The 26,688-nt window shown below is 42.9% G+C and overlaps 1 protein-coding gene across 1 annotated transcript; it reads left to right on the top strand.

The window, feature by feature from the left end:
* Positions 1-347: 347 nt before the first annotated feature.
* On the top strand, positions 348-18,856 carry LOC113023452 (NLR family CARD domain-containing protein 3-like). Its single transcript, XM_026169452.2, has 8 exons — positions 348-1,633; positions 7,042-7,373; positions 7,471-7,785; positions 10,162-12,010; positions 12,201-12,374; positions 12,726-12,899; positions 13,395-13,441; positions 16,991-18,856. The coding sequence occupies exons 2-8, from the start codon at positions 7,100-7,102 to the stop codon at positions 17,536-17,538; spliced, it is 3,381 nt and encodes a 1,126-aa protein (XP_026025237.2). The 5' UTR covers positions 348-1,633; positions 7,042-7,099; the 3' UTR covers positions 17,539-18,856.
* The last annotated feature ends 7,832 nt before the right edge of the window (positions 18,857-26,688 follow it).

Genomic DNA, 26,688 nt, shown 5'->3' with positions numbered 1-26,688 from the left:
TTTTCTGTTTTATCTTCAGCTACTTTGACACAAAGGCCTCTGCTGTGACGCTCACACCTGTGATAAAGTCTTGTGTCAGCTTCCTTTTTATTGATAAAAAATATGTAAATATACTGATCTGAATTATAATATTTCTGACTGTCAGAATTTCCCAGATTTAAATCGAATCGAATCGAATCGAATTAAATCGAATCGTGGATCGAATCGATTCGGGACCTTGTGAATCGGAATTGAATCGATTCTAGAAATCAGTGACGATACCCAGCCCTAATTGGAAACCATCCCGACTTTCATCCCGGGACATGTTTGTTATAATTTCTGGGAAAGCTGCTGAATGACAGCAGAGTAATAATTCCCAGGACGAAGAGAAACTTTCACCTAAACTGGAAGTTTGTTTTCTAATGAGCTGAGACGGCTGCTGCCCTCTGTGTGCCACATTTCAAACACTGACAGCAGTCCTGTTGTTCCTGTATTACCTGCAGAAATACAAGAGCCTACAAATCTTCTGTCTAACCACCTGATCGGCAGGTTTGAGGACAAACGTCTCCTGCCCCGCTGCCACCCCAGGATCTAGACAGACGGGTCCAGTCTTGCCCGGCTGATTCCCAGGAAAATGTTTGAGTTTAACACAGTCGTTGCAGGTTTGGCACCTTCTCCTGAAACTTTGCTCCAGGCTGTTGGCAGTTTTCACTGCGGGCTGTACTTATCTCGCTCCTTTAGTGGTTGCAGTTGCTCATTATGTGACACAAATGCGTCCCCTTTGAGTTTGAGTGGACAGGCTTCCAGGGCAAATGCATATATAAGCTTGTTTCCTGTTTTGTTGGAACAAGGAGCGCGGGATGAAACTAAGCCGTTTATCAGATCAACATGCATCAGAGGGGGTGACGCAGAAATCGATTGACAGATCAAATAATCACAGTTGGTGATGCTGCACTGACTCACACATTAACGTTTGTTAGTGGGAGTGTTTGAGTCCCGTGTGCTGTCGTGCTGATGATAACCGATCAGAGGGATTATTCTTTAATAAAAGGCGATGGTGAAATATTTGGCACCTGATGGAGGCGAAGGATCTGCTCCCATCAGCCACTCTGGATAAAAGTTTCTGACCTGTGTGGAGAATTTGACAGGAAACCAACTTGCTTTCTCTCAGTCCTGAGCTTTGATTGGCTCTTTGGCTGTGGAAACATTTCAGGCCCCTGTATGCACATGTTATATATTAAAGGAATGCCAGAGGCTGTAGGGGTGATGCAGTTATTTGGAAGTGAGGCTGCAGGTAACCTTATCTACCTGACGAACACACCTGCCTGAATGTGTCTAAGGACAGTGCAGAGAGAGGCGGAGCCCAGATCCAAATCCTTCCAACGTTTTTCATATGAAATGTGTCAGCAGACTTTCAGCTCATAACAACCTCTCAGCCTTCAGAGGGACGTTTACCTGAGCGCACCTTTCTCAGGAACGCAGAATGACCAGAAGCCCTCGTCGCCGCTGACTTGACTCGCTGCGCCGCACAGAGAAAGAAGTTTACAGATCGCAGTGCCTGACCTCAGAACAGCCCACACCTCACCCGGCACCGAGCGTACCTGGAGGCAGAGGACGAGCTGCATGCGTCCGTCAGGTGTTTCTGCAAACACAGGTGAGTGCGGACGGCTGCGTTCACGAGTGCTGCTGACGCTCTCTGTATGCACTCGTCTGCATACAGCGGGCTCTGAGCGTAACCATCACTTTCATTCGTTTCCAGTTTTACTACAGCAGACTTCAGATGCATTAACAGTGTGTCCCAGAGCTGCTTTCTGCACACAAGTTAAAATAAATCTGGATTTCACGACGAATAACATCTACATGAAAAAGTTTATATATCAAACAATACTGAGGCAGAGCAGTAGGATGGAGGCCACACTTTTTCAATCCACCCTCATTAATGCTATTTAATCATTTATGAATCAACATGGCTCAGTATAACATAATCAGGCATATACAAGTCTACACACATAAAACAATGTAAGCTGCACCAACCCAGTAAAAAACGACATCTTTGACACGGCGCTGTGATGAGCGCTCCTCTCTGTACCTGTGACGATCATCTTCTTGTATTAGAGTTTAAATCGAGTCATGCTTGGACATTATTTTGCAGCACGTATGGTTATAGGAAACCTTTTTCTGCTCGTTTGCTGCATCTTTAGATTTAATGTAACCATCAGTGAAACCTTGCATCTGTTACTGGTGCTGTTCCACAAAATTGAAGAAGTTCTCGACTGAATAATTCAGTTGTTGTAATGAACTTTTGTAGCACCAAACAACAGCAAAGAATGCAAAGGGATGTTTGGTCTATCATCTGCTTCGCTGTGGAAAAAAAAGCTTTCAGACAGTTTGTATATGATTCATGTGAAACACTGCCACCAGGAATTTAATCTCATTCTGTGTAAGCTATAATCTCCCGGGAATCTGTATAGATTAAAGTCAGCATTCTCATATAGGGTTTATCATATACGGGCCAGACCAAGTAAACACAGACATGAGGTATTTCAAGGTAAAGATTAAAGACAGTGAATCAGGGTTGCAGTTAAGGTTTACAGTTTTATTACCTTCTCATAGTTTTGTGTTTCACTGTGAATTTCTTGTGGTTTTATTGGTTTTATTTCATGTCTCTGTATACCTTACACCAGCGGTCTCCAACCTTTTTTGCGCCATGGACCGGTTTATGCCCGACAATATTTTCACGGACCGGCCTTTAAGGTGTCGTGGATAAATACAACAAAATAAAACTAGTACCGAAAAAAAGAAGATTTATTCATAACACACAGGAAAAGACCCAGGAAAACCGAGTAAACGATAAAAACGATAACAAAATAATGCTGAAAACTACATTTCACACCTGAGCCTCAACTCTCGCGGCCCGGTACCAAACGACTCACGGACCGGTACCGGTCCGAGGCCCGGGGGTTGGGGACCGCTGCCTTAGATGTATAAAGCTGCCGGGGATAACAGCAGCTCTAACTTCTGCCACACAAGTTCAACATAAACCTGCTCACTGAGCACAAATCCACTCTGGAAACTTCGACAGCTCTGACGGTCAGGCAGGGTGCGGCTCTGCAGGTGAGCCGCTGCTGCTGGGTGGTGCTGTGTGATATCAGACTGTCAGCACACATGAGTTACCAAGCAAGAAATTCACGATCATTTTATTCTTGTGAAGTGCATGAAAGAAAGCAGTTTACAAAGCTGCACCAATCAGTGAGAGGCAGAGGAAAGAGACTGCGTCAATGAGTGACACCAGAGCTGCTCCGTTTTAGCACTGAGCTGAAGCATGAAAAAGGATCACTGACACTCACTGACAATTACAGACACTCACTGACACTGACACAGACAATACAATACAATTCTATTTATGTAGCACATTTAAAAAACCACAGGTATGCCAAAGTGCTTCACAGAACGAGTTAGAGCAATAATAAATACAAATACAAAACACAAAATACAAATAAAATATACTAACAGGCGGGTGACATAACTAACCAATAATACACCAGGCATAGTAGGCACAACCCGAAAGGCTGAAGGTTAAAACATTATAAATATTAATAAAGCGAAAAAGATAACTTACAGTACACCAAAAATGTGGGCTGTAGGAGGCGGGAAAGCAAGGCTAAACAAATAAGTTTTTAATCAAGATTTAAAAGATTGAATTGAATCAGATGCCTTGAGGGAGGTTATTCCAGAGGTAGGATGCGACAGCGGCGAATGCGCGGTCACCTCTGGTCTTGAGCCGAGATCTAGGTCGCACCAGGAGCCTTTGGCCTGATCTAAGCGCTCTCCCAGGGATATAAAAGCTGAGGAGATCCCTAAGATAGCTGGGTGCGGTGCTATTTATGATTTTAAAAGTGAGCAATAAGATTTTAAAATCAATACGAAGTTTTATAGGGAGCCAGTGCAGGTCGGAAAGAGCTGGAGTAATAGACTCAAACCTGCCAGTTCCAGTTAAGAGACGCGCAGCTGCATTTTGAACGAGCTGCAGTTTGTGAACGAGGGCAGAATGGAGACCAGTGTAAAGGGAATTACAGTAATCTAATCTGGATGTAACAAAGGCATGGATACGTTTCTCCAGGTCCTTACATGGTATGTAGGGCTTGGCCTTAGAGATTAGACGTAGTTGATTGAAACTCGATTTAACTACAGAGGACACATGTTTGTCCAACTTGAAGGAACTGTCCAAGACAACACCCAGGGTCCTCACAGTGTCAGAAAGGGAGTCAGCAAAGGGCCCAAAAATACCAGTTAGTTCAGCCCGAGAGGAGGGAGTATCAAAGACTACAATTTCAGTCTTCTTATCATTTAAAATGAGGGAATTGCTCAGTAGCCAGATTTTAACTTCATTCATACAATCGGAGAAGTGTTGCAACGACGACGTGACATCCTCAGCTAGTTCAAAATAGATTTGAATCCGCATAGAAGTGGAAAGAAATATTGTATTTATCAAAGATTCGGCCCAAGGGTAACAAGTATAAAGAGAACAGCATGGGACCCAGCACAGACCCCTGGGGGACACCAGAGGTGACAGGGGCAATGGAGGAGGAGCAGGTATCCATGGTGACAGAAAAGGACCTTTCTGAGAGATAGGATTTAAACCAGCTAAGGGCACTGCCCGTGATGCCCACCAGATGCTCAAGCCTCATTAAAAGGACATTATGGTCCACCAAATCAAAAGCAGAGGACAAATCAAGCAAAATTAACACCACAGGGCGCCCTGAGTCAGCAATTGAGAGAAGATCATTAAAGACCATTAAAGACTCTCAGTAATGCAGTTTCCGTGCTATGGTGTGGCTTAAACCCCGACTGAAAATTTTCCCCGATATTATTTGCAACCAAATAAGTTTGAAGTTGGGAATGAACAATCTTCTCTAGGATTTTAGACAGAAACTGGAGTTTGGAAATAGGTCTAAAGTTAGCGAGGTCATTCTGATCAAGGGAGCTCTTTTTGAGTATAGGTTGCACTACAGCGTGTTTATAACAGTGACAGGTTAATTAATGATAAAACACAGGGCCCGATAATGTTAAACCCATCTTTAATAATGCGAGATGGAAGGATGTCATGAGCAGCGTTTGAGTTTTTAGGTGATCAGTTATACCCTTAAGAGTAGGGAGCGAAACTGGATCAAACTGATTGAGGTTAGAAGAGCATCGTAATGCTGGGGCCTGACTCATCACAGGGGGGTGTGAGACTCTTAGAGCTAAGATTCTGCCTGTAAAATGAGTTAAAAGATTTTCGCAACGGGCTAAGGAAGCCAATCTAGGCATTTCAGGACAAGGGTTGGACAATGAGTTAAAAGTCTTAAATAAAATATGTGGGTTGTGACTATTATCCGCAATGACACCCGACAGAAAAGCCGCTTTAGCCAACTTAGCAGATTTCTGAAATTCCAGGTGGGTCCTGCGAACGATATCAAAAGACACCTGGAGCCTATCTTTTTTCCACTGTCTCTCAGCTTGGTGGCAAACGCGTCGTAAAGCGCGTAGAGTCATTTAGCCACGGCTGAGAGCAGCTTCTAGGTTGTTTTACTTTCATAGAGGCCACAACGTCCAGTATAGAGGAGCAGGTAGAGAGAAAGGAGTTAGCAAAATCATCAACTGAAGAGGGTGTAGAACGATCAAAGTCAGGGAGAACAGATTTAGAGAAAGCAGCCAAAAATTCAGCCACAGTCCCAGGATTGATTATGCGCACAAGACGTCGAGGACCCGCAAAGCTCTGGTCCAATTTGCATAACTCAGCATCAAAGATGACTGAGAAATGATCGGAGATTCCAATGTTGCTGATGTCCCTGATACAAATGTCCAGTCTATAAGAAAAAATCAAATCAAGGGTATGTCCTTTAAGGTGGGTAGGTGCATTAACCCACTGGATAAGATTAAAAGAGTCAACTAAGGCTAGAAAATCCTTGGCAAACACATCATCTTTACAACAAATGTGAATGTTAAAATCGCCAGTGATAAGACCACTGCCAGTCCTCCACCCCTGCCCGAAGGTCTCGGTGAGCTAAAAAAGGCACAATTCGGAGGAAGGAGCTCTGAGAAAGGGAAAGACTCACCGGGACGAATCCAAGTTTCCGTCATGAATAGTAAATCCAGTCCTGTAGCAGTAAAAAAATAGCTCACAATAAAAGTCTTATTAGTCAGCGACCTAACATTTAATAGCGCCATCCGAGTCGAAGACGCCGAGTCGCAGTTGGAAGCACGTCTCGGGCGGCATAGGTTGCCATAACACCTTTAGGAGGCTTAATCCAACATGGAGCCGGCGAATAAACCACTGGGGCGACAGGGCGGGCCTGCAACTCAGCATAGCGAATCCATCGATGCCTAAACAATCTAAAGGTAAAGTGCTCCCAGAAAGTCGGGGGAAGGCGGAGAGCATCCACATCGACGTCAAAGCCAGCCGTGCCTTTAGGTAAGCCTTAATGCGGACACGGACACCACTCCGTTTACCCCTTTTCCTGTAGCGTCTCCTGTGCAAAGGAAGCGGAGATCATTCCTGAGAGGTGATCCGTCCGCAGCAGAGTGGTATCTCCTAAATTCCACCACGGGTCCGATCCATGGAAGTATGACCCGTAAGTATAGGGTGGCCGGAGACTTAGAAGAGTAAGCCGGTCATAAGTTAGCAATGCAGAGCCACCTGAATAGCATATTAGCAGAAAGGTAAGAAGCAGCAGAGAGCAGTGGAGACGGGCTGCCGAACACACTGGCGCCATCTTTTGATGGACAAACACTCACTGACAAATACAGACAATCACTGACAGTTAGTGGCAGTCACTGACACTGACACTCAGACAATTACAGACAATCACTGACAATTACAGACAATCACTGACAATCAGACATCTCATTCCATGTTTCCAGCCACAAAGTTCTAATGCTGTATTTGCATTATTTTCCAACGAGGCGCTCCATGAACTGATCTCAATTTAGACAAACAGAGAATCATAATAACCTGTTAATAAACTTTATTTGTATAAAGGGAACAGCTGATATTTTAAAGTCTGATTTCATGTTTGACAGGTAAACAGAGACCAATAAAGCAGTTGTACCACAAGAGCCTGCAGTACTATCTGACGTGATGACATCAGAGGACCTCTTAAACATTCTGGAAGATTTGGGAGATGAAGAGTTTGATAAATTCAAGTGGTTCCTGCAGCATGGTGATGTCCTTCGGGGGCGCCCTGCCATCAGAAAGAGCCGTCTGGAGACGTCAAAGCGACTGGAAACTGTGGACCTGATCATACAAACCTATGAACTCCAAGGAGCTTTGGAGGTGACCAAGGTGGTTTTAGAGAGAATTAACAGAAATGACCTGCTGCAGAGTTTTTCTGTCAGCAGCCCAACAACCGAAGGTCAGTCACAGGAAGAGACAAACACTGCTGTCTGAAAAGGTTCAACAAAGTGCAGGTTATATTCTTTTAATGCTCATAATGTCTGTTTGTCTATCAGTGCACATCAATGGTGGGAAGACTTCAAAGAAGAAAGGGGATGAAAATGATGGTGGGAAAACCGCAAAGAAGAAAGATGACGATAACAATGATGGGAAGACTTCGAAGAAAAAAGCAGATGATGAAGATGGTGGGAAGAGCCCAAAGAAGAAAGGGGACAATGACAGTGATGGGAAGACTTCAAAGGAAGAAGCGGATAATGAAGATGGTGGGAAGACTACGAAGAAGAAAGGAGATGACGGCAGTGTTGGGAAGGCTAAAAAGAAGAAAGGACTTTTCTCCTCTAAGACTCAGGCTCCTACTTCTGAGACTGATGGTAAAACTACTGTCAGGTTTGATAACGTGATGATTGGCTAATTAACAAATACTCAATATTTGTGATGTCGTTGCATTTCTAATCCAAATCTTTTACTGAATTTTAACTTTACAAAGGTTGGAGATAGGGATGGGCGGTAGAAACGATATAAATTTGGCCAACAGTAGAGATTTTGACTATAGTCAAAGGAGCTTGCAAAGAAAAGCGTCTGGACTTCTTTAAGTTGGTTGAAGACGTTTCACCTCTCATCCGAGAAGCTTCTTCAGTTCTAAGGTCAAATGGTGGAGAGTCCCAGATATAAACCTAGTGGGAGTGACCCCCCACAGAGGGACAAAAGGACCCCCTGATGATCCTCTAATCGCCTGAGCCAAGGTGGGAAACTGGGTGTGGGTCCCAGACGCTTTTCTTTGCAAGCTCCTTTGACTACGATGACCTGGATGACTGAGAACCTTCACAGACATTTTGACTATACCGCTCTACTACGATAGCGCATGTTGATGGTGTCATCAAGCTGCCTGTTTTGGTCGAAAGCATTGCAGCGGCTGCAAACAATTCAATTCAATTCAATTTTATTTATATAGCGCCAAATCACAACAAAAGTCGCCTCAAGGTGCTTCATAGATACAGAGAAAGTAGCATAAACAGCATAAACTGGAAATTATGGCGGGCGACAGTAAAAGCAAAGAGACGGAGCACTTTTGGAATATGGGGAAAGCCAAAAACTGCGCTTCCTCCACTTCCATACCATTAATTCATTAATGCTGAATTCTCTGCAGCTGCTCTATTCCCATGTTGTTGCAGTATATTAATGACTAACCTCGTATTGTGGATGGATTATCTCAGTTGTTCTCCTGACTGAGGTTTGGTCCGTTTACAGCATCCTGCCATGTGATTGCATTTGTCCCTAACCACCAGAAACCCTCATGTTAACTTTTATTGAGTGAAAAGAAGTTAGCGCTCATCCTCCAGCTTCACTGTGCTAATGCTATGCTAACGTAGCTGTTTTGCTAGCGATCACGTAGCACAACATTATATACCAGCTAGCCCAACTTCAGTAACCCTATAAACGTCACTGCTGTTTAGTTTTCTATCTTCATTTATGTTGGAAGTGATAGTAGAGCTGTACGTTTGAATTTGTTTTAGAAATCTCTCAGTCTGAACATGCTATATCATGTTTAGGTAACTAGCGAAACTAGCGAGCTAACTTCCTGCTAACTTCTAACTCTGTTAAATGTAATAAATTCTGTTTTCATGGATGCCTGGATGTTAAACTTAATTGTTACACCTGGTAAAGCAGCAACGCTGATCATTTTATTAAAGATGAAATAATTTAGACAGTTTTTAACTCTCAGTGACGCCACAGTGATCGTTTGACTTTGGGACCTGAACCTGACAGAGTTTAGGACCCAGATTACTCCGTGACACTCCTGACTACGGCAGCTGTAATGCTCCAACAATCCATCAAGCGATGCGGCTTCGTAGCTTAGCAAAGTCAGACTAAAACATTTTTGACAGATTTTTGAGCACCGTGTAGCACATAAAATCGGTTTGAGGTCAATAAGCACAACCAGAATTCATACATAAGGCGCTATGTCGATTTTTGAGAAAATTATAGGATTTTAAGTGCGCCTTATAGTGTGTAAAATACGTTATACAGAAGAAAAGAATATATCGCGATACATATTGTTACCGCACATGCTTCAAATTATACCATGATGTGGATTTTAGGTCATATCGCTCAGCCCTAGTTGGAGATTTCACTAGACTATTGTGTTTTAATCATTCTATATACTACCTAGCATACTTGCAGTTTACCTTGGACATAGCTTACTAGAGAAGATTTAAACTAAAGGTCAAAGTTCTAAACTGAAACTTTCACTTCAAAGCTTGGTAAACACAGCAGTAGTGTCTCTGTAGTTAGCTAAAACAATGAAGTTATTCACTCTTTTCTGCCATTTATGGGAGGATAACAACATGGGAAACTGAGCAAAGAAAACATGATTTGTAGTTATTCACCTCCCATATCAACCTAAGTGTATGAACACATTTTCTGCTGTTTGCCATAACCAAATCACTTAAATGACGTTATAAGAGTTTTTTCAAAATGTTATATAAAATTTTTTTTTCTCCATATTGGTAACAACTACTACCATCTGAAACCAAAAGAGTAGACCATTGTATACTTTCATTAGCACTAGTCTTTATATCACTGGTTTAAGGAATATTTTAAAATGTATAAAATTATAATAACTACAAACAGCTGAAACATCGTAATTTATGCCAGTAAACCTGATATGGGCTCGGGGCTGAATAATCCTCGATATCTTAATTATACACTTTACACTTTCGTTTTTTTATCCTTCATTTTTGACATAGATATGATGGTTCCAGTACCAGAGCCACATCCCATCACATTTTACCAGCAGATGCTTCAGTCAAATTTCCAGGATAAATTTTTGGGTGCAGAAGAAGAGTGGGCAAAAGACACACAGCATCTGGCTGATATCTACACAGAGCTGTACATCACAGCCAGGTGTGGCGCACATTTCCACACACAGCACGAGGTCCGAACGTTAGAAAAGGCATGGAAGCCAGCAGAAGCAGAGAAATCAATTCAACCCACAGACATGTTTGAGCATCCTTCTGGAGAATCCAAACCCATCAAAACAGTGATGACCAATGGAATCGCAGGAATTGGAAAAACTTTCCTTGTCCAGAAGTTTGTTTTGGACTGGGCTGAAAAAAGATCCAATCAAGATGTGCATCTGATTTTCCCCTTCACCTTCCGTCAGCTGAATCCTCTGAAGGGAGAAAAGTTCAGTTTGGCAGAGCTCATTCATGAATGCATCCCAGAAACTGTAGGCATCCCACAGGAGGCTCTTAATTACATCTTTACAGATGTTCAGTCATCAGGAATCACCAACTATGACAAGAGTAAATTCAAACTTCTGTTTGTGTTTGATGGGCTGGATGAGAGCCGCCTTCATCTCGACCTTCATTCTGAAGACATTCGCTCTGTCGATGTAACAAAGGCAACAGTAACAGATGTCCTGCTAAGAAAACTCATTAATGGAAAACTGTTATGCTCTGCTCGCATCTGGATAACCACACGGCCTGCTGAAGCGAATCAGATCCCCCAAGAGTTTATAAACAGCATCACAGAGGTCAGAGGGTTCACTGAGCCCCGGAAGGAGGAGTATTTCAGGAAGAGATTCAAAGATGAGGAACAGGCCAACAGGATTGTCTCCCACATCAAAACATCACGAAGTCTCCTAATCCTGTGTAACATCCCAGTCTTCTGCTGGATCACTGCAACAGTTCTGGAGGATGTGTTGAAAACCAGAGAGGGAGGAGAGCTGCCCAAGACTCTGACTGAGATGTACGCAGAGTTCCTGATGTTTCAGATTGATCGGACAAAAGAAAAGTATGGCCTAGAGAAGAGCATTCAATACATTACGTCATTAGCAAAACTGGCCTTTGAGCAGCTGGAAAAGGGCAACCTGATCTTCTATGAGAAGGATCTGAGAGAGAGCAGCATTGACTTTGTCTCAGCATGTGAAGGAGTTTCCACAGAGATCTTTAAAGAGGAGCGAGGGAGGAAAGGGAAAGACAAGATGTTCAGCTTCGTCCATCTGAGTGTTCAGGATTTTCTGGCTGCTTTTTATGTGAAGATGTCTCTAATAAACAGCAACAAAAATGTGATGCCTTTACCACGAATGTCTCTGAAAAACCTTCGACTCCTTTTTAGCAAAACATCTTCGAAGAAGATCCACAGGATTTCCATTGACAGGGCCTTAAAGAGTCCAAATGGAAGCCTGGACTTGTTCCTTCGCTTCCTTCTGGGTCTTTCACTGCAGACCAACCAGGAGAAACTACAGAACTTGTTGATCAAGACGGACAGTAACCCACTGGCCAATCAGAAAACAGCCCAGTACATCAAGAAGAAGCTCAGTGAGAATCTGTCTCCAGAGAGAAGCATCAATCTGTTCCACTGTCTGAATGAGCTAAATGATTCTTCTCTAGTGGAGGAGATCCAACAGTCCCTGAGATCAGGAAGGCTCTCCACAGAAAAACTATCTCTTGCTCAGTGGTCAGCTCTGGTCTTCATCTTGCTGTCATCGGAAGAAGATTTGGGCGTGTTTGATCTGAAGAAATACTCAGTTTTTGCTTCAGAGGATGCTTTTCTGAGACTGCTACCAATAACGAAAGAAGCCAGCAAAGTTCTGTAGGTGGACAGATAATACGTAATACGTATGTAGGGGTTTTGTCAACCAATAACATTTTCAGTCTGTGTCATACTGATTTGTCTTACTGAATCATTTTAGTCGAGTAAACAAAAAATTGTATAGTTGTTGTTGTTGCTATTCTTGCTCCATGTGAAAGAGTATCACTTTGTTTCACTAACTCTCCTCCAGGCTGAGTGCATGCAATCTGTCAAAGAGAAGCTGTTCAGCTCTATCCTCAGCTCTTAGCTCTGAGCCATCCAGCATGCGAGAACTGGACCTGAGTAACAACGACCTGCACGATTCAGGAGTGAAGCTGTTGTCTATTGGGCTGGGGAGTCCAAGCTGTAGACTGGAGAAACTCAAGTAAGTCCAGATCATTCAACCCCCCACAATCACACGTGTAAGGACCGAAAGAACATTGCCTGTAAATTTCAATTAAACGTAAAGCATTACATTTTTTGTCTTATTTTTCTGTGTCAGCAAATGAATCTATATAAATTCCAGTGACGACATTATGCAGACAGTTAGAGCATCATGGCTTTGTTCATTCTCCCCTCAAAGATAAGGCACATATAATCAGTTCAGTTTGTTTGCTTGTTAACAGTCTAGCATCCACAGTTTTCAAGTTATCATGTTTAAATTTCGTATGGTAGTAGATACCAATAACATCTCGAGCTGATTTCATTTTATATCTCTCTCTCTGTGCATACTCAGCCTGTCAGGCTGTATGATCTCAGGGAAGGGCTGTACTTCTCTAGCCACAGCTTTGAGAGCCAACCCCTACCATCTGAGTGAGCTGGACCTGAGCTACAACCATCCAGGAGACACCGCCACCAAGCTGCTTTCTGCTGGAGTGGAGCATCAACACTGGAAGCTTAAAATTCTCAGGCAAGAGATTAAAATGAGACTCACACAGTGTTTTTGTGTCACACTGGTGGGATTGGCTGGTTCACAGCTGCTAATAGCTACTGAAGGTTTAGTCTTTGGGAAGTCTTGGATTAAAGACAAATCCATGTTCAATTAGTCTGGTTATCAGACGATCTGAGACTTTATTCATTGTTTGTTAACATTTAATGTAACATCTGGGCGAGTGTGTCTTTGTTAAGTCTAAAAAGCGTCTTATACAAGGGCCCACCTGACTCGGAGTGAATGTCGTCATCAGACAATGAATGTGAGGCTGAGTGTGGACGTCAACTTTTTTGGACTACACAAAATCTTCAATGCAACACTAGAATGCACCACAAACAGAAACACACTTCAGAGTTATGACTGTCTGTGTGTGCAGCACAGATTACAGCTCATCTCAGTGGTGGATATGACTGAAGGTCATGATTCATTAAAAAATCTTTCTGAAGTGTCATTCAGACTTTGTTTGTCATCCAGGCTGGAGCATGGTGGAGAGCAGAGGCTGAAACCTGGTTTGAAGAAATGTGAGTGTTTGTTCTCTTTGATTCATGAAGTCAGCATATGTTATAGCTTCAATCTGCAGGTTATTCTGAATTTGACTAAAGAGCCAGAACAATGAATCATTGTGATGTTTTTCTTCAGTCTTTTCATAAATCAGCAGACGTCGCATCAACTGATAATAATAATCAAATAAAAATATTTATTTCTAAAGCACACTAAAAAACCAAGGGTATACCAAGGGGCTTGACAAAATAAGATAGGAAAAGGAGATGGGAGGGAAAAGAGAAAGAGAAAGGACCCGGCACATATTAAACATAAAACCATGACAATCATAATACATACAAGTATTTAACAAAGCATAACAGATAAAAATGTATCAACACACACACCAAATATTAGCTAGATGGAAAAGCAAGATTAAATAAATAAGTCTTTAACCGTGATTTAAACAATGGCATAGAGTCAGACGCCCGGATAGCAGCAGGAAGATTGTTCCATAGACTGAGGCAGCTACAGCAAACACACGGTCGCCCCGAGACTTCAGCCGAGAACACGGTTGCTCCAGAAGAAGTTGGGTAGCAGGAAATCTAAGTGCTCTGAAAGGAGCACTTAGATTTCCTGCTACCCGTCAAAAGGCGTGCCGCCGCATTCTGGACAGTCTGCAATCTAAGGAGAAGGGAGGAGGAAAGGCCAATGTAAAGAGAGTTGCAGTAGTCCAACCTGGAAGTCACGAATGCGTAAATACGTTTTTCCAGGTCATTGTGTGGAATATAGTGCTTAGCCTTAGAAATGAGGCACAGCTGATTAAAAGTAGACCTCACAACAGCAGACACTTGCTTGTCAAATTTAAACGAGCTATCCAGTAATATGCCCAAATTACTGGCATAATCAGAAGGGGAGCTAGCAAAAGGCATCAGAGCAGCACACAATTGGTCGCGGGGGATTTTACTATCGAACACCACGATCTCCGTTTTCTTTTCGTTCAGGACAAGAGAATTACTCTTGAACCAACCTTTAACCTCACGCATGCATTCAGGAAAATAGTGAAAAGACATAGCAAGATCGTCAGTAATCTCAAAATAAATCTGTATATCATCAGCATAGCAATGAAAGGCAATATTATACTTCTCAAAAATTGCTCCAAGGGGGAGCAGATATAATGAGAAGAGAACAGGGCCTCTCTTCTCATTATATACACCACAGCGTAAAGGTACTGAGGAAGATGAGAAGTTGCCCAAATTAACCGAAAAAGACCTGTCAGCGAGATAAAATTTAAACCAGTTAAGGGCAGTGCCTCTTTTACCCACAGTATGCTCAAGTCTTAATAGAAGAATGTTATGATCGACCATATCAAAAGCAGAGGGAAGGTCCAATAAAACCAGGACCACAGAGCGTCCAGAGTCAGTGCTTACAAGAAGGTCATTGAGAACTCTAAGCAAGGCCGTTTCAGTGCTGTGCCGCGGCTTAAAGGCAGACTGAAATTTCTCTGCAATGTTGTTCGTGTCTAAATATGCCTGAAGCTGAGAAAGAACTAGTCGCTCCAGGATCTTGGACAGAAACGGAAGCTTAGAGATCGGTCTATACTTCAAGAGATCATAACAATCAAGATTCTTTTTTTTCAGAATAGGCTGGACTACAGCATGCTTAAAGGCCAGTGGGACAGATCCAGAGAGTAGAGAAAAATTCATTAAGAATAAAATGCTCGGTCCAATTACATCATAGCAGCCCTTAACAATGCGTGATGGGAGAATATCAAAGACAGCATTGGTGTTTTTCAGTTGATCGACCAGCTGCTTCAGAGTCGAAAGTAACACGGGCACGGCATACGGGGGTTGTGACCATAAGCCAGAAGGACTTTGGAAAGAAAAGATGCCTTAGCCATTTTAGCAGTTTGAAACTGTGAGCGGCTAGTCTGTAACATATCATAAGAGACCTGAAGTTTATCTTTTTTCCACTTTCTCTCATCACGGCGACAAACATGTCGTAAGGCACGCGTAGTATCGTTAAGCCAGCAATGAGAGTAGGTTCTAGGGCGCTTCATTTTAGTGGGAGCAACAGAATCAGGAATAGAAAAACAAAGAGATAACGGGATATTAGCACAACCATCAACCGAACAGAGAGAACAGTCGTCAGGTACAGCCAAATCAGGGGTAGATGAAAATAATGATAACAAAATATCAGCATAACCATCAGATGAGCGAACTGAGCAGCAGTCAGGTATCATGAATGCCAAAATTAAAAAAAGACACAGCAAACTTTAACACAGCTTCAGAGCTGAGTACACGTAGCAGACGAGAAGTAGCTACAGACTGCGGTCCAACGGCAGATAAGCCAATATCAAAAATAATTGGGAAATGATCTGAAATCCCATTTATATCCTTAATGCAGATATCCAGGCCATACGTAAAGACCAAGTCCAAAATATGGCCTTTAACGTGGGTTGGTTCATTTACCCACTGAAGGAGGTTAAAAGAGTCCATAAAAGCCAGAAAGTCTTAAGCAAGCAGGCCATCCTTACAACAGATGTGTATGTTCACCAAGAATAAGAACAGAGTCATATTTAAAAAGAACGGAACCCAAGAGATGAAACACTCGTCATATTTGGGTGGTCGGTAGACCAACACACACAGAGTGCTCGTGGAAGCAGTCATCTCCAATAACTGAGCTTCAAAGCTAGCAAAGTTAGGTGAGGAAGGTTACCGAACATTATATACGTCATATATAAAAACCGAGGCTAAACCACCTCCCCTACCAGAAAGCGTCGGTGAACTAAAATAGGCACAGTCCAAAGGAAGAAGTTCAGAGAAAGGGATGAGCTCACCAGGGCGAATCCAGGTTTCCATAAGGAATAAAACATCAAGGCTGTTAGTAGAGAAAAGGCATTTAAAACAAAGGTCTTTTACCAGCGACCTGACATTAAGCAATGCAATCCGTGGCCAGGGTAGTAAGTCACCTCTAGAAGCACGATGTGCTTAGATTGCTTCAACAAATCCCCGTTGGCGCAACGTTATCCAAATCCGAGCAGGAAAGCGTGTTGCAGAACGGGCAGAGGAGGCTTGATGATCAACTGGGTAAATCCAGCAATGATTAAGCAACTTAGCGTCAGAGCAGTCCAGGGAGAAAATGATGGCGTGTCCAGGTGAGCATGTACATGGGCCGTAATTCTGGCTCTGAGAAAGGCCCTGAGACGGACGCGACGGCCACTCCTTCTTCCCCGCTTCCTGTAGCGCTTCTTGTGGAGATTAGGGAGGAGAAGCTGAAGGACGAATCCAGTTGTGGTAGATTAGCGCTGCCCACACTCCAGCAGGGGTTGGCTCAAAACAAATGGAAAGAACGAAGATTTAAAAGTGTTTGCCTGTCATATGTAATCAGTGCACAACCACTAGATGAACATACGACTAGAAAAAAAAAAAAAAAAACACAGTGCCGAGGTCAATAAGTGAAGGTAAAGGGAAAAGGGAGGGTAAAAAGTGGCGAGACAGACACATGGCAAGTCAAGCACACCGGCGCCATCTTAACTCAGCATGCAAATATGACAAATCGCTGCTGCTGTTTCTTCTCCGCTCTCTCAGATTTCTGCGAACTCACACTGGACACAAGCACAGCCAACAGAAACCTCAAGCTGTCCGACAACAACAGGAAAGTGACGGCACTGTCGACGCAGGAGCCTTACGCCCAGCACGCAGAGAGGTTTGACTTCTGCCTTCAACTGCTGTGCAAGCACGGTGTGACTGGTCGCTGTTACTGGGAGGTGGAGTGGAAAGGAGTGGTGGATATCGCAGTCAGTTACAGAGGAATCAGAAGGAGAGGAGACAGTATCGACTGCAAGTTTGGATGCAACGGTCAGTCGTGGAGTCTGATGTGCTCTGATGTTGATCACTACTCTGTGTGGCACAACAACACAGGGAAAGACATCTCCTCCTCCTCCTTCTCCTCTGTCTCTAACAGAGCAGGAGTGTATGTGGACTGGCCTGCGGGCACGCTGTCCTTCTACAGAATCTGCTTTGGCTCAAGGACCCTCCTCCACACCTTCCACACCACATTCACTGAACCCCTTTATCCTGGGTTTGGGTTCTGCACATTGTTGTTCGGTTCTTCTGTGTTTCTGAGTTCTCCGTAGAAACGAGAGTCTGGGCTTATGTCGAAAAGCGACTTGATGTTTGACTCACTGTGACGTGAAGTCAGCGCCTTTATGCTCCGGGTGGCTGAATATGTAGGCGTGTTCTTGTTATCGTACTTTCTCACTGATGTGTCTTTGAACTTGTGTGTGTTTTGCTATGTTTCTATGTTTTTGTAAATCAGGCCGCTGAAACGAGCCCACTGGGTTCATAAATAACTTAAATCTTCTGGACACAGCTGGTCGTTGTGCTCACGAGCAACACCACCGACCTAACCCCTAACCCCTAACCCTAACCCAAAATTATTGTCTGAAGGCAAAGAAAGATGCCCAACGGATTTACTTTGCCAAATGGACCATCCCAGCCTTGCTGAATTGGTCTATTTGATTGATCTTTGTTTTTATTGTTTATTTTATTTTCACTTGCTCCACACGGGACAGACGTGACTGGGGAAAGAAAGAGGGAAAGAAAAACAGCGGGGAAGAGGGACGGGGATAAAGGGCAAAAACCAAAAACGAGGTGGGGGGACAAGAAATACATATATGTCTTCGGAACCATGGTAACAGGGCACAGAATTGTTTCATATTCGGTAGAAGCTGCGGCAACTAAATTGTTGCCCTGAGGTTGAGCATGCAAAACCTCCAACCTCTAACCCTAACCCAGCTGACGGGACGCAACCTCTCACTGAGCAGCTTCTGTGTCATGTGAACACTGGAAATGTCCCGACAGGCTGTGTGTCAGTGAGCAGTGGACCCGAATGCAGGACTGGGAATCAGTTTTATTTCTGAACTTACAGGAACCAGGAATCAGACAGGAAACATCTGGGAACGCAGCTGAACAGAGACTCAGGATACGGAATAGAAATCAAAACCAAGAGCAGACTCAATACATCTCAGAATAATGAACGTGCTGTAAACACAGCGTCCCAGACTCAGGACCCTGCCGGGGAATGTTTTCAGTCCATCCTGATGAAACTCTGCAGGGGTGCAGGCCGGGCTCATTGTAGCGATCAACACGAGCTCTTCAAGGTCAGCTTTGTGACTCCTTGGTGTGGTCTCCTGTTTGAGTGTGGCCTGTGCTTTCCACACACACAGTGGAAATGCTACACCCATGTACTTTACTGCTGGGTAACTGTTACTACATGATAATAATTATAGATTTTGTACAGCACGAGTAACTGTCATTTCCTATAAATGTACTTTTCTTGTCTTTAGCTGTATTAGTTCAGTGTTACGCTTTAATTCCTGTTAACTGAAATGTTTTATTCAGACTTTGTTTAAGTTTACGGTGTGCTTATTATAAACATGCGTAGTCACCCATCATGGAGCTAGAAAATCAATAACTGGAATACAAACGACCGAAAACTGACCCAGGACCTGCCACTAATGGTCCACTAACATCTGGTGAGACCAGTAGCAGTTTTAGATACGGGCGGTTGCCCGGGGCGGCGTCGTGGTGGGGGAGGGGGGGGGGGGGGCGGGCGGCATCACGGGCATCGGCAAAAAAAATATAAAAAATTGCTCGTACAAAATAAAACAACATAAAAACAAAACAACAAACACGAAAACACCAGACATCATGATACAGAGCCCTCGGTGCGCCTGCGCGCTGCTGAAGTCAAAGTAAGTAAGTAAGTAAGTAAAATTTTATTTATATAGCACATTTCTAGATAGAGATCACAAAGTGCTTTACAAGATATAACAGATTAAAAAGACAAAAATACAAACAAAGTTAGCAAAAGGCAGTTTTAAAAAGATGTGTTTTTAGCTGTTTTTTAAAAGTAATCAATGAATCAGCGGATCGTAAGTCCTGAGGAAGAGAATTCCACAGTCTGGCGGCCACAGTAGCAAAAGCTCTATCACCCCTAGTTTTCAGTCTCGTATACTGAATGACAAGTAGGCCCTGACTACTCGACCTCAGAGACCTACTAGGGGCATAGGGCTGTAAAAGTTCAATGATATATGGTGGTGCTTGTTGTTGAAGAGCCTTGAAAGTTAAAACCAAAATCTTAAACTGGACTCTAAATTCAACAGGAAGCCAATGTAACTGCATGAGCAACGGTGTTATATGTGAAAATTTAGAAGCTTTCGTCAAAAGTCTTGCTGCAGCATTCTGAACGATCTGCAGACGCTCCAAGGAACCTTTGTTTAGACAAGTAAACAGGGAATTGCAATAGTCCAGTCGTGAAGAGATAAAAGCATGAATAACAATCTCCAGTTCGGTATAGGATATTATAGAGCTCAATTTAGAAATATTTCTTAAATGATAAAAGCAAGACCGAACAAGAGATTTAACATGACTATCTAACGTAAGAGCAGGATCAAGGATAATCCCTAAGTTCCTGACAGATGGTTTTACAAACGTTGAAAGAGGACCAAGAGCATTTATTATACTGGGTATATGTCTATCTGGGGCACATAAGAGGACTTCGGTTTTACTTTCATTTAGTTGGAGGAAGTTTTCAGCCATCCAGCCTTTAATGGTTTCCAAGCACACATTTAAAAGCCGCAGCTTAGCAGCCTCTTCCGGTTTAAAAGATATATAGAGTTGGATATCGTCCGCATAACAATGGTAACAAATATCCTCAAAAGGGCTCAGAATGTGCTGGAGAGGGAGTAAATAAACTAAAAACAGTAATGGCCCTAGCACAGAGCCTTGTGGCACACCAAAAGACAGGGACGCAGAAGATGATCTATACTTAGAAACTGCCACAGAAGAATATCGTTCAGAGAGATACGAGGAGAACCATTTCAATGCAGTCCCAGAGACACCAACCCAGTGTTTCAGCCTGTTAAGTAAAATATAGTGGTCAACAGTATCAAAGGCCGACGTAAGATCCAACATTAAGAGAACAGAACATTTACCTGCATCGCTTTGTAACAAAATGTCATTAGAAACTCTAAGAAGTCCTGTTTCAGTGGAATGAACTTTACGAAAGCCAGATTGAAATTTGTCGAAAATACTATAATTATCTAAAACTGCTGTAAGCTGCTTAGCCACGATCTTCTCTAGAATCTTAGCAATTAACGGAATTTTTGAGATCGGTCTATAATTGCTAGGGAGAGATGGGTCAAGCATAGGCTTTTTTAACAAGGGATGTATAACAGCAGTTTTAAAATAGGCAGGGACTATGCCCGAGGCCAAGGAGGTATTAATTATAGTAAGAATACAGGGACCAGTAGAGTAAAAGACATTTTTAAATAATGATGCAGGTAAAAAATCAAGAGAGCAAGAGGATAATTTTGTTGCACTAACTATTTTTCCCAGCTCTGGTAGTGAGACAGGTGAAAAACCTTCTAAAACAACAGGCCGAGCTGGCGTGGGAACAGACAGCGCAGACGCTGAAAAAGACAGGTTTTTCCTTATGTTGCTAATTTTTTCTAAAAAGAAAGCAAGAAAAGTTTCACAATCTTCAACAGAAGAAATAATAGCAGCAGGTGGAGCAGGAGTAATAATATTAGTAATAGTATCAAATAAAACTTTAGGATTACCTCTGCTCCTTGCAACCAACTGAGAAAAGTAAGCAGCCCTCGCAACTCTAATAGCATTGTTAAAGGAGGCTAAAAGATCCTTTAAATAGAGGAGATGAACATTTAAGTGAGTTTTCCTCCATAACCGCTCAGTTTTACGACAATTACGTTTTATAAGACGAATGTTGTCATTTAACCAGGGTACAGACTTGGAAACAGGCACAGGTCTCATTTTAATCGGACAGATTTCATCTAAGATCGAAAGACAATGATAATTGAATAGATCTATAGAAAAATCAACATCGTTTTGTGGGGATAATGTTAAATTAAAAACATCAGAGAACTTCTGTGCTGTGGAGGAGTCTAAAGTGCGGGAAATAACTGTCCGATGAACAGGAGACATAGGCTCATAAAAAGACATATTAAAAAAGACACAATAATGGTCAGAAATAAAAATGTCCTTAGAACAGATATAATCAATATTCAGACCCAAAGAAAAAACAAGGTCCAGTGTATGGCCTTTGTTATGTGTGGGGCCAGATACATGTTGGATAAAATGAAAAGAGTCCATGATACTGGTAAAACTCCTAGCAAAGCGGTCGGACTCATCATCAATATGTATATTAAAATCTCCCACAAGAAGCAATTTAGACAACCTCATAGTAGAGGACAGAAAATCACTAAACTCGGCTAAAAACGAGCTGTTTGGGCCAGGAGGGCGATAGACCAACGCACAGTAAAAAGGATCCTTCTTTCCAATTTTGATGAGCTGCAGTTCAAAAGACAGAAAGTGTCCAACTTTCACTGAACGGCAGTTAAAACGGCTCCGATATGCCACCGCGAGGCCTCCTCCACGACCAGATCCTCGAGGCTGGCTAATGACAGAGAAGCCATTTGGGCACATTTCAATAGTAGACGAATAATCCGACCCCCGTTGCCAGGTCTCAGTCAAAAACAGGAAGTCCAGATTTTTAGAAACAATAAAATCGTTAAGCACAAACGATTTATTCGTCAAAGATCGGGCATTAAAGAGCGCCATAGACAGCGGGGTGAAAACATTGTTGTTGGAAGAAGCTAGAGTTTCTCGAATTAAAGGGCGTAAATTCTCGGGATCAGACCCTTCACGTTCATATATTCCACTCACCGAGGGGATGAAAAGCCAGTTGGCAGGAGAGTCTGGATGAACCCTTCTGAGATAACACGGCCTTGGAAAGCCGGGCCTCCTATATCCAAGTAGGGCCTTGGGAGACAGATTCCTCTCCATATAGCTGTCATGTGCGTAGGCAACGGAAAACGCCCGACATCGCTTTCCAATTCGTCCCCGCCGCCAGAGGAGCCTAAGCTTCACCTGGATGCCCGATCTCTTTCCTCTTCTTCTCCGTAGTCTACGGGGAACGCTGAAAGCGCTGGCCGAAGATCCAGTCACAGGCAGAGGGTGGAAGGTACCAAAGGAGTGCGGAGAAAAGTGTGGAGAATGGAAAGTCCCACAAAAGGAAGGAGAAAAAACATCTTTGGCCGTCATTGACGAACGGATGGATAACAGCGTCAGACGATCGTAGACCAAGGTAGCCAGTACATCATTAAAACAGTTAAAAAACAGCAGAGTAGAAAGAAAAAACACGACAATAGAGCGAGACCAACTACACCCGGCAGCGGCGAAGCCAAACACAGGCGCCATCATGCCGGAAGTGATACACATGACACAATACTTTATTGTAAACTTTATTGTCATCTCCGCTACAGACAGTCCAGCATATAGAGAGACGAGACAACGAGGCTGCAGCTACAGCGGTGCAAGTAAATAAACTATGTATATAAGAGGAGTAAGAAAATAAATATACACTTTAGGACTCGGGGTAAAGGATCAATAACAATTTAAAGTTTACATTTTGATGATTTAAAGTCTCACACACAACCCGTGGAAAGGGGAGGGGCCTGCTGCTTCCAGATAGAGCACATTTCATTCATAATGTTGTAAATCCAATGCCAGAGGGAGTGTTCGCCCAGGGCACCAAACAGGCTAGGACCGCCACTGGGTGAGACAGCTGAGGACTTGATGGGGTTCATGCTGTGAAACCTATTCATCTGCACTGCACCTGCTCGCACACTAGAGGGCGCACAGTGTCCTGTGTGATGGACGCGGGCATGCAGCCCTGCAGCTGTTACCTCACACCTTCAAGCACTCACTGCTTTGTGTTTGTTCAGCTGCTGATATCATGAGCTGTATGGGACTGTGTGGTCGGGGTCATTTCATTTTATCTTCAAAAATCTACAATGTCTTATTGATAAGTGCTTCTGTTTTTATTGGATTATTGTATTCATAATGGAAAGTTAGCTTAAAGCTTAGAGCCAGAGAAGCTGATCCAAGGAGCTCGGCAAGAAAAGCGTCTCGACTTCTTTAACTTTCTTGAAGATGTTTCATCCGAGAAGCTTCTCCAGTTCTGAGACCAAATGGTGGAGAGCCCTAGTGGGAGCGTCAATGACCCACTATTGACCATGTGACTGTGAAAAAGGCTGTGGACCCTGCCCTCTGATCAGTGATGGTTGTTCACAGTGGACGTAGACGACCTATTTTATTTTTACAGTGAGTGGGGGTGATGCCAGAACAACATACCAAATCCAAGATATGTCCTTTAGAATGAGTGGAAAACCCAAAACGTTCCAGGCAGGATTTTGTCATTGTCCATATGAATATTGGAGTCACAAACAATTATCAGATTTGGAGAAAGTTCAGAGAAGTGAGTGAAAAGAGCAGCAAAGTCATTTAAAAACTCCTCATTTGGCTCAGGTAGCCGATAAACAGTACATATGATGGTGGGGGTAGATCCAGGGAGCTGTAATGCAATGTATTCAAATGAATGGGAGGGAGGGGCAGAGACAGGGAGAACTCTCCTTCTGGTGAATTATTCAATACATTGTTATTGTTAACCCTTTAAATCCCTGTAGAACCGGAACCGTGTAAGCTAGCACAATAATTTGTTTTGCATATGAAACCGGAGGAGTTGTACTTACATCTGATGCCATCAGCTTGTCCTCGGTCACGGTTTCCTTCCACATAAAGCTTTGCAAAAACTGCATAAAAAGCGCTTGCAGGAACAAAAACATAATATTCCAGAAACAGGCTTTGCCGATCTGATCAGCTGTTCGTAACACTTCCCACAATGAAAACGACGTCAACGCGAACTATCGCATGTCCGCCATTTCCTGTCCGAAACCGGAAGTGACGTCATTTTCGCGGAAAATGTAGTTTTTTACTTGTAGGCCTTAAAAGCCTATAGTGGTGTTTTTATAAGTCATGTTTGACTCTATACTTTTCTGAATAGTTGCTGGGATGCTTAGAACTCAGATTGCACTGCTGGAAAGATTTTATTTTGATGCACGTGCTGTTTTCTTTGCAAATTTGCATCATAGGATTGTTTTTTGTTTTTCCTGCAGTATATAAAAATTGCTGTATCTCCAAAATAAAACTATGAAGACACTCAAAATAAATTTCCTGTTGTTGTAAACTATTTTTGCAACTTTATTGTATTTAAAGTTTTGAGGGATAAGCCTCTTAAATTTCTCCAAGTAGAAATATATGTAAAAAAACAAAAACGATTTTCAATTTTTTTGTAGTTTATTGCACTTTTTTGTAATTAATGTAATTACTATGCACTTAATGCAGACATATTATTAAAATATGGGCTATAACAGTTGTATTGATGTATAGCAACTTGAAATGCTCCCAAAAATGGCTCCACAGCATGTTAATAAAATAATATAAGCTCTGGCGGACTTGGTTCTATGGTAGGTCTTATAGGGTTAAATAAATATCGTCAAATAATCGAGATCTCAATTTCAGTGAAAATAATCGTGATTATCATTTTTGCCATAATTGAGCAGCCCTACTTCATGTTCAACCATGTTTCTGGTGGGTGGTGACGTTTGTACTGATCTTTGAGGGGTGGAGTCAGCAGACTGAAGCCACGCCCACCACCTGCACTGGAATCAAACACCATTGTTTTTAGGAGGTGAAATTGCTGACTGAAGTTTGCCATCAGAGCTCTTCTGTGCATCTTTTAACACTTTGGGAGGCGAGCAGCTTTTCCTTTTTTCCTCAAACAGTTACTGCAATGTGAAAGTTGGTCCTACAGTTTAAAAACCAATGAAAGATGGTTCTGTTTATAAAGCTGTCACTGGGTAGCTATGCTGGATAGAAAACTAGATTTTTTTTTTTTTATTGGAGGAAAATACACACATCCTTGTTTGAACCTACAGCGGTTCAATGAACTCGGGGCCGTTGTCATTAAATTGTTAGGATCTGAATGTGACAGATTTAAAGGGAAAACGGCAAGAACACAGAGGACGAGCGGAGGCGCTTCCAGCTGCTGAGCACCAATAACCAGGCACAGTGAGTTTGATGAGTTTGACTCTGCAGGCTGTCTGAAGGTCACACTGAGCCCACGTCACGTAAACTGTACGTACAGAAATACAGTTTAAATGGAGCACAGTAAACCTGCAGCAGCTCGACAGGAAACAGCTCAACTTTTAGCGACGTGTGTATAAAATGAACTTCACACACAGTTCGATGTCACGTTTATTTCTGACTTTGCTTTTGTGACAGTTCAGTCTGGTCAGCTCCAGTCTCAGCTGTCTCAAGCTTCCCTCCTCTCGTCTCCCGTCTCGCTAAAAAAGGGGGAAAGACTGTCATCAGGCCAAACGCCACCAGCTGTGTTCTCACCTGCCGCCCCAGCACCACCCCGTTGAGCTCACTGTGCCGCTCCTCCCCTGCAGCCGAGTCATGGACCACACCTCCGGCACAGTGTGGAAAAACTGCACAAAAATAAAATGTGTCTGGTGTCTATTTCAAAGCTCCCTGCCCATTCCTCCTCCTCCTGACCACCGTCTGCTTCTGAGTCCAGTAGTTCCTGACACCTGTGACCAAACCTTTGTGCCTGCATCAACCTCCGTCTTTGTGGACTTTAAAGAGAGAGGCTGGAGGTTGTGAGATACAGGTGGAGTGTTTGATGCACTGTGAGAATGTGACACACACACACACACACTTACACTTAAAAATAAAGGCCAGAGGAATGTTAGCGGTGATAATCAGACGGCAGAGATAAACTCGGCCTCCTCAGTCCTGGGAAACAGTGCTTGAGTGCCGGGGTAGCCTCAGTGTCTGTCTGTCAGTGCTTTACTGGTGGTCTGCTTCATGCTGGGGAATCTGAGGTCAGGACAACAACATCCGGCTTTATCTCGTCCTCGGCCCCTCGCTTCATAAATGTCATAAACATGATCTTTTAGCTCCTCCCCCTTTGAAACTACCTTCCACTTTGGCCAAATGTCTTCTGACTGGCTGACCACAAAAACAGGCCTGTCCAGCAAGTGGGTGGGGCTTCAGTATGTGAGATGACTATACAAAGACCCTCCCTCTGCATGACCTCATACAGATCAAAGGGTACAAAATAGTGCCTGAACCCGAGCATTCAGAGCAGCTGGATAATATCAATAATTAAAAAAATTAATATACCATCATGTTGTTGCATATGAATATTTATTTTTTTATTATTGATATTGAAAACTGAAAGTTGTGCTTGGGTTCTTGGTTTCACTGCAGTGTGTGACAATCCGTGCTGGCCAAGTTACTTTGAAAAAGTAATTAATTATAGTTACTAGTTACTTCTGTAAAAAAGTAACTGAGTT

This window comes from Astatotilapia calliptera, chromosome 6 (assembly GCF_964374335.1).
Source record: "Astatotilapia calliptera chromosome 6, fAstCal68.1, whole genome shotgun sequence".
Taxonomy (NCBI): Eukaryota; Metazoa; Chordata; class Actinopteri; order Cichliformes; family Cichlidae; genus Astatotilapia; species Astatotilapia calliptera.
The sequence above is the reverse complement of the archived record's forward strand: the minus strand, read 5'-3'. Positions and strand labels throughout refer to the sequence as shown.

Bases quoted from the DNA above. Each gene is read 5' to 3' on its own strand.
- LOC113023452 (XM_026169452.2), top strand. From the start codon at position 7,100: ATGACATCAGAGGACCTCTTAAACATTCTGGAAGATTTGGGAGATGAA. The intron at 12,375-12,725 runs GTAAGTCCAGAT...GTGCATACTCAG, and splicing joins TGTAGACTGGAGAAACTCAA to CCTGTCAGGCTGTATGATCT. The intron at 12,900-13,394 runs GCAAGAGATTAA...TTTGTCATCCAG, and splicing joins TGGAAGCTTAAAATTCTCAG to GCTGGAGCATGGTGGAGAGC.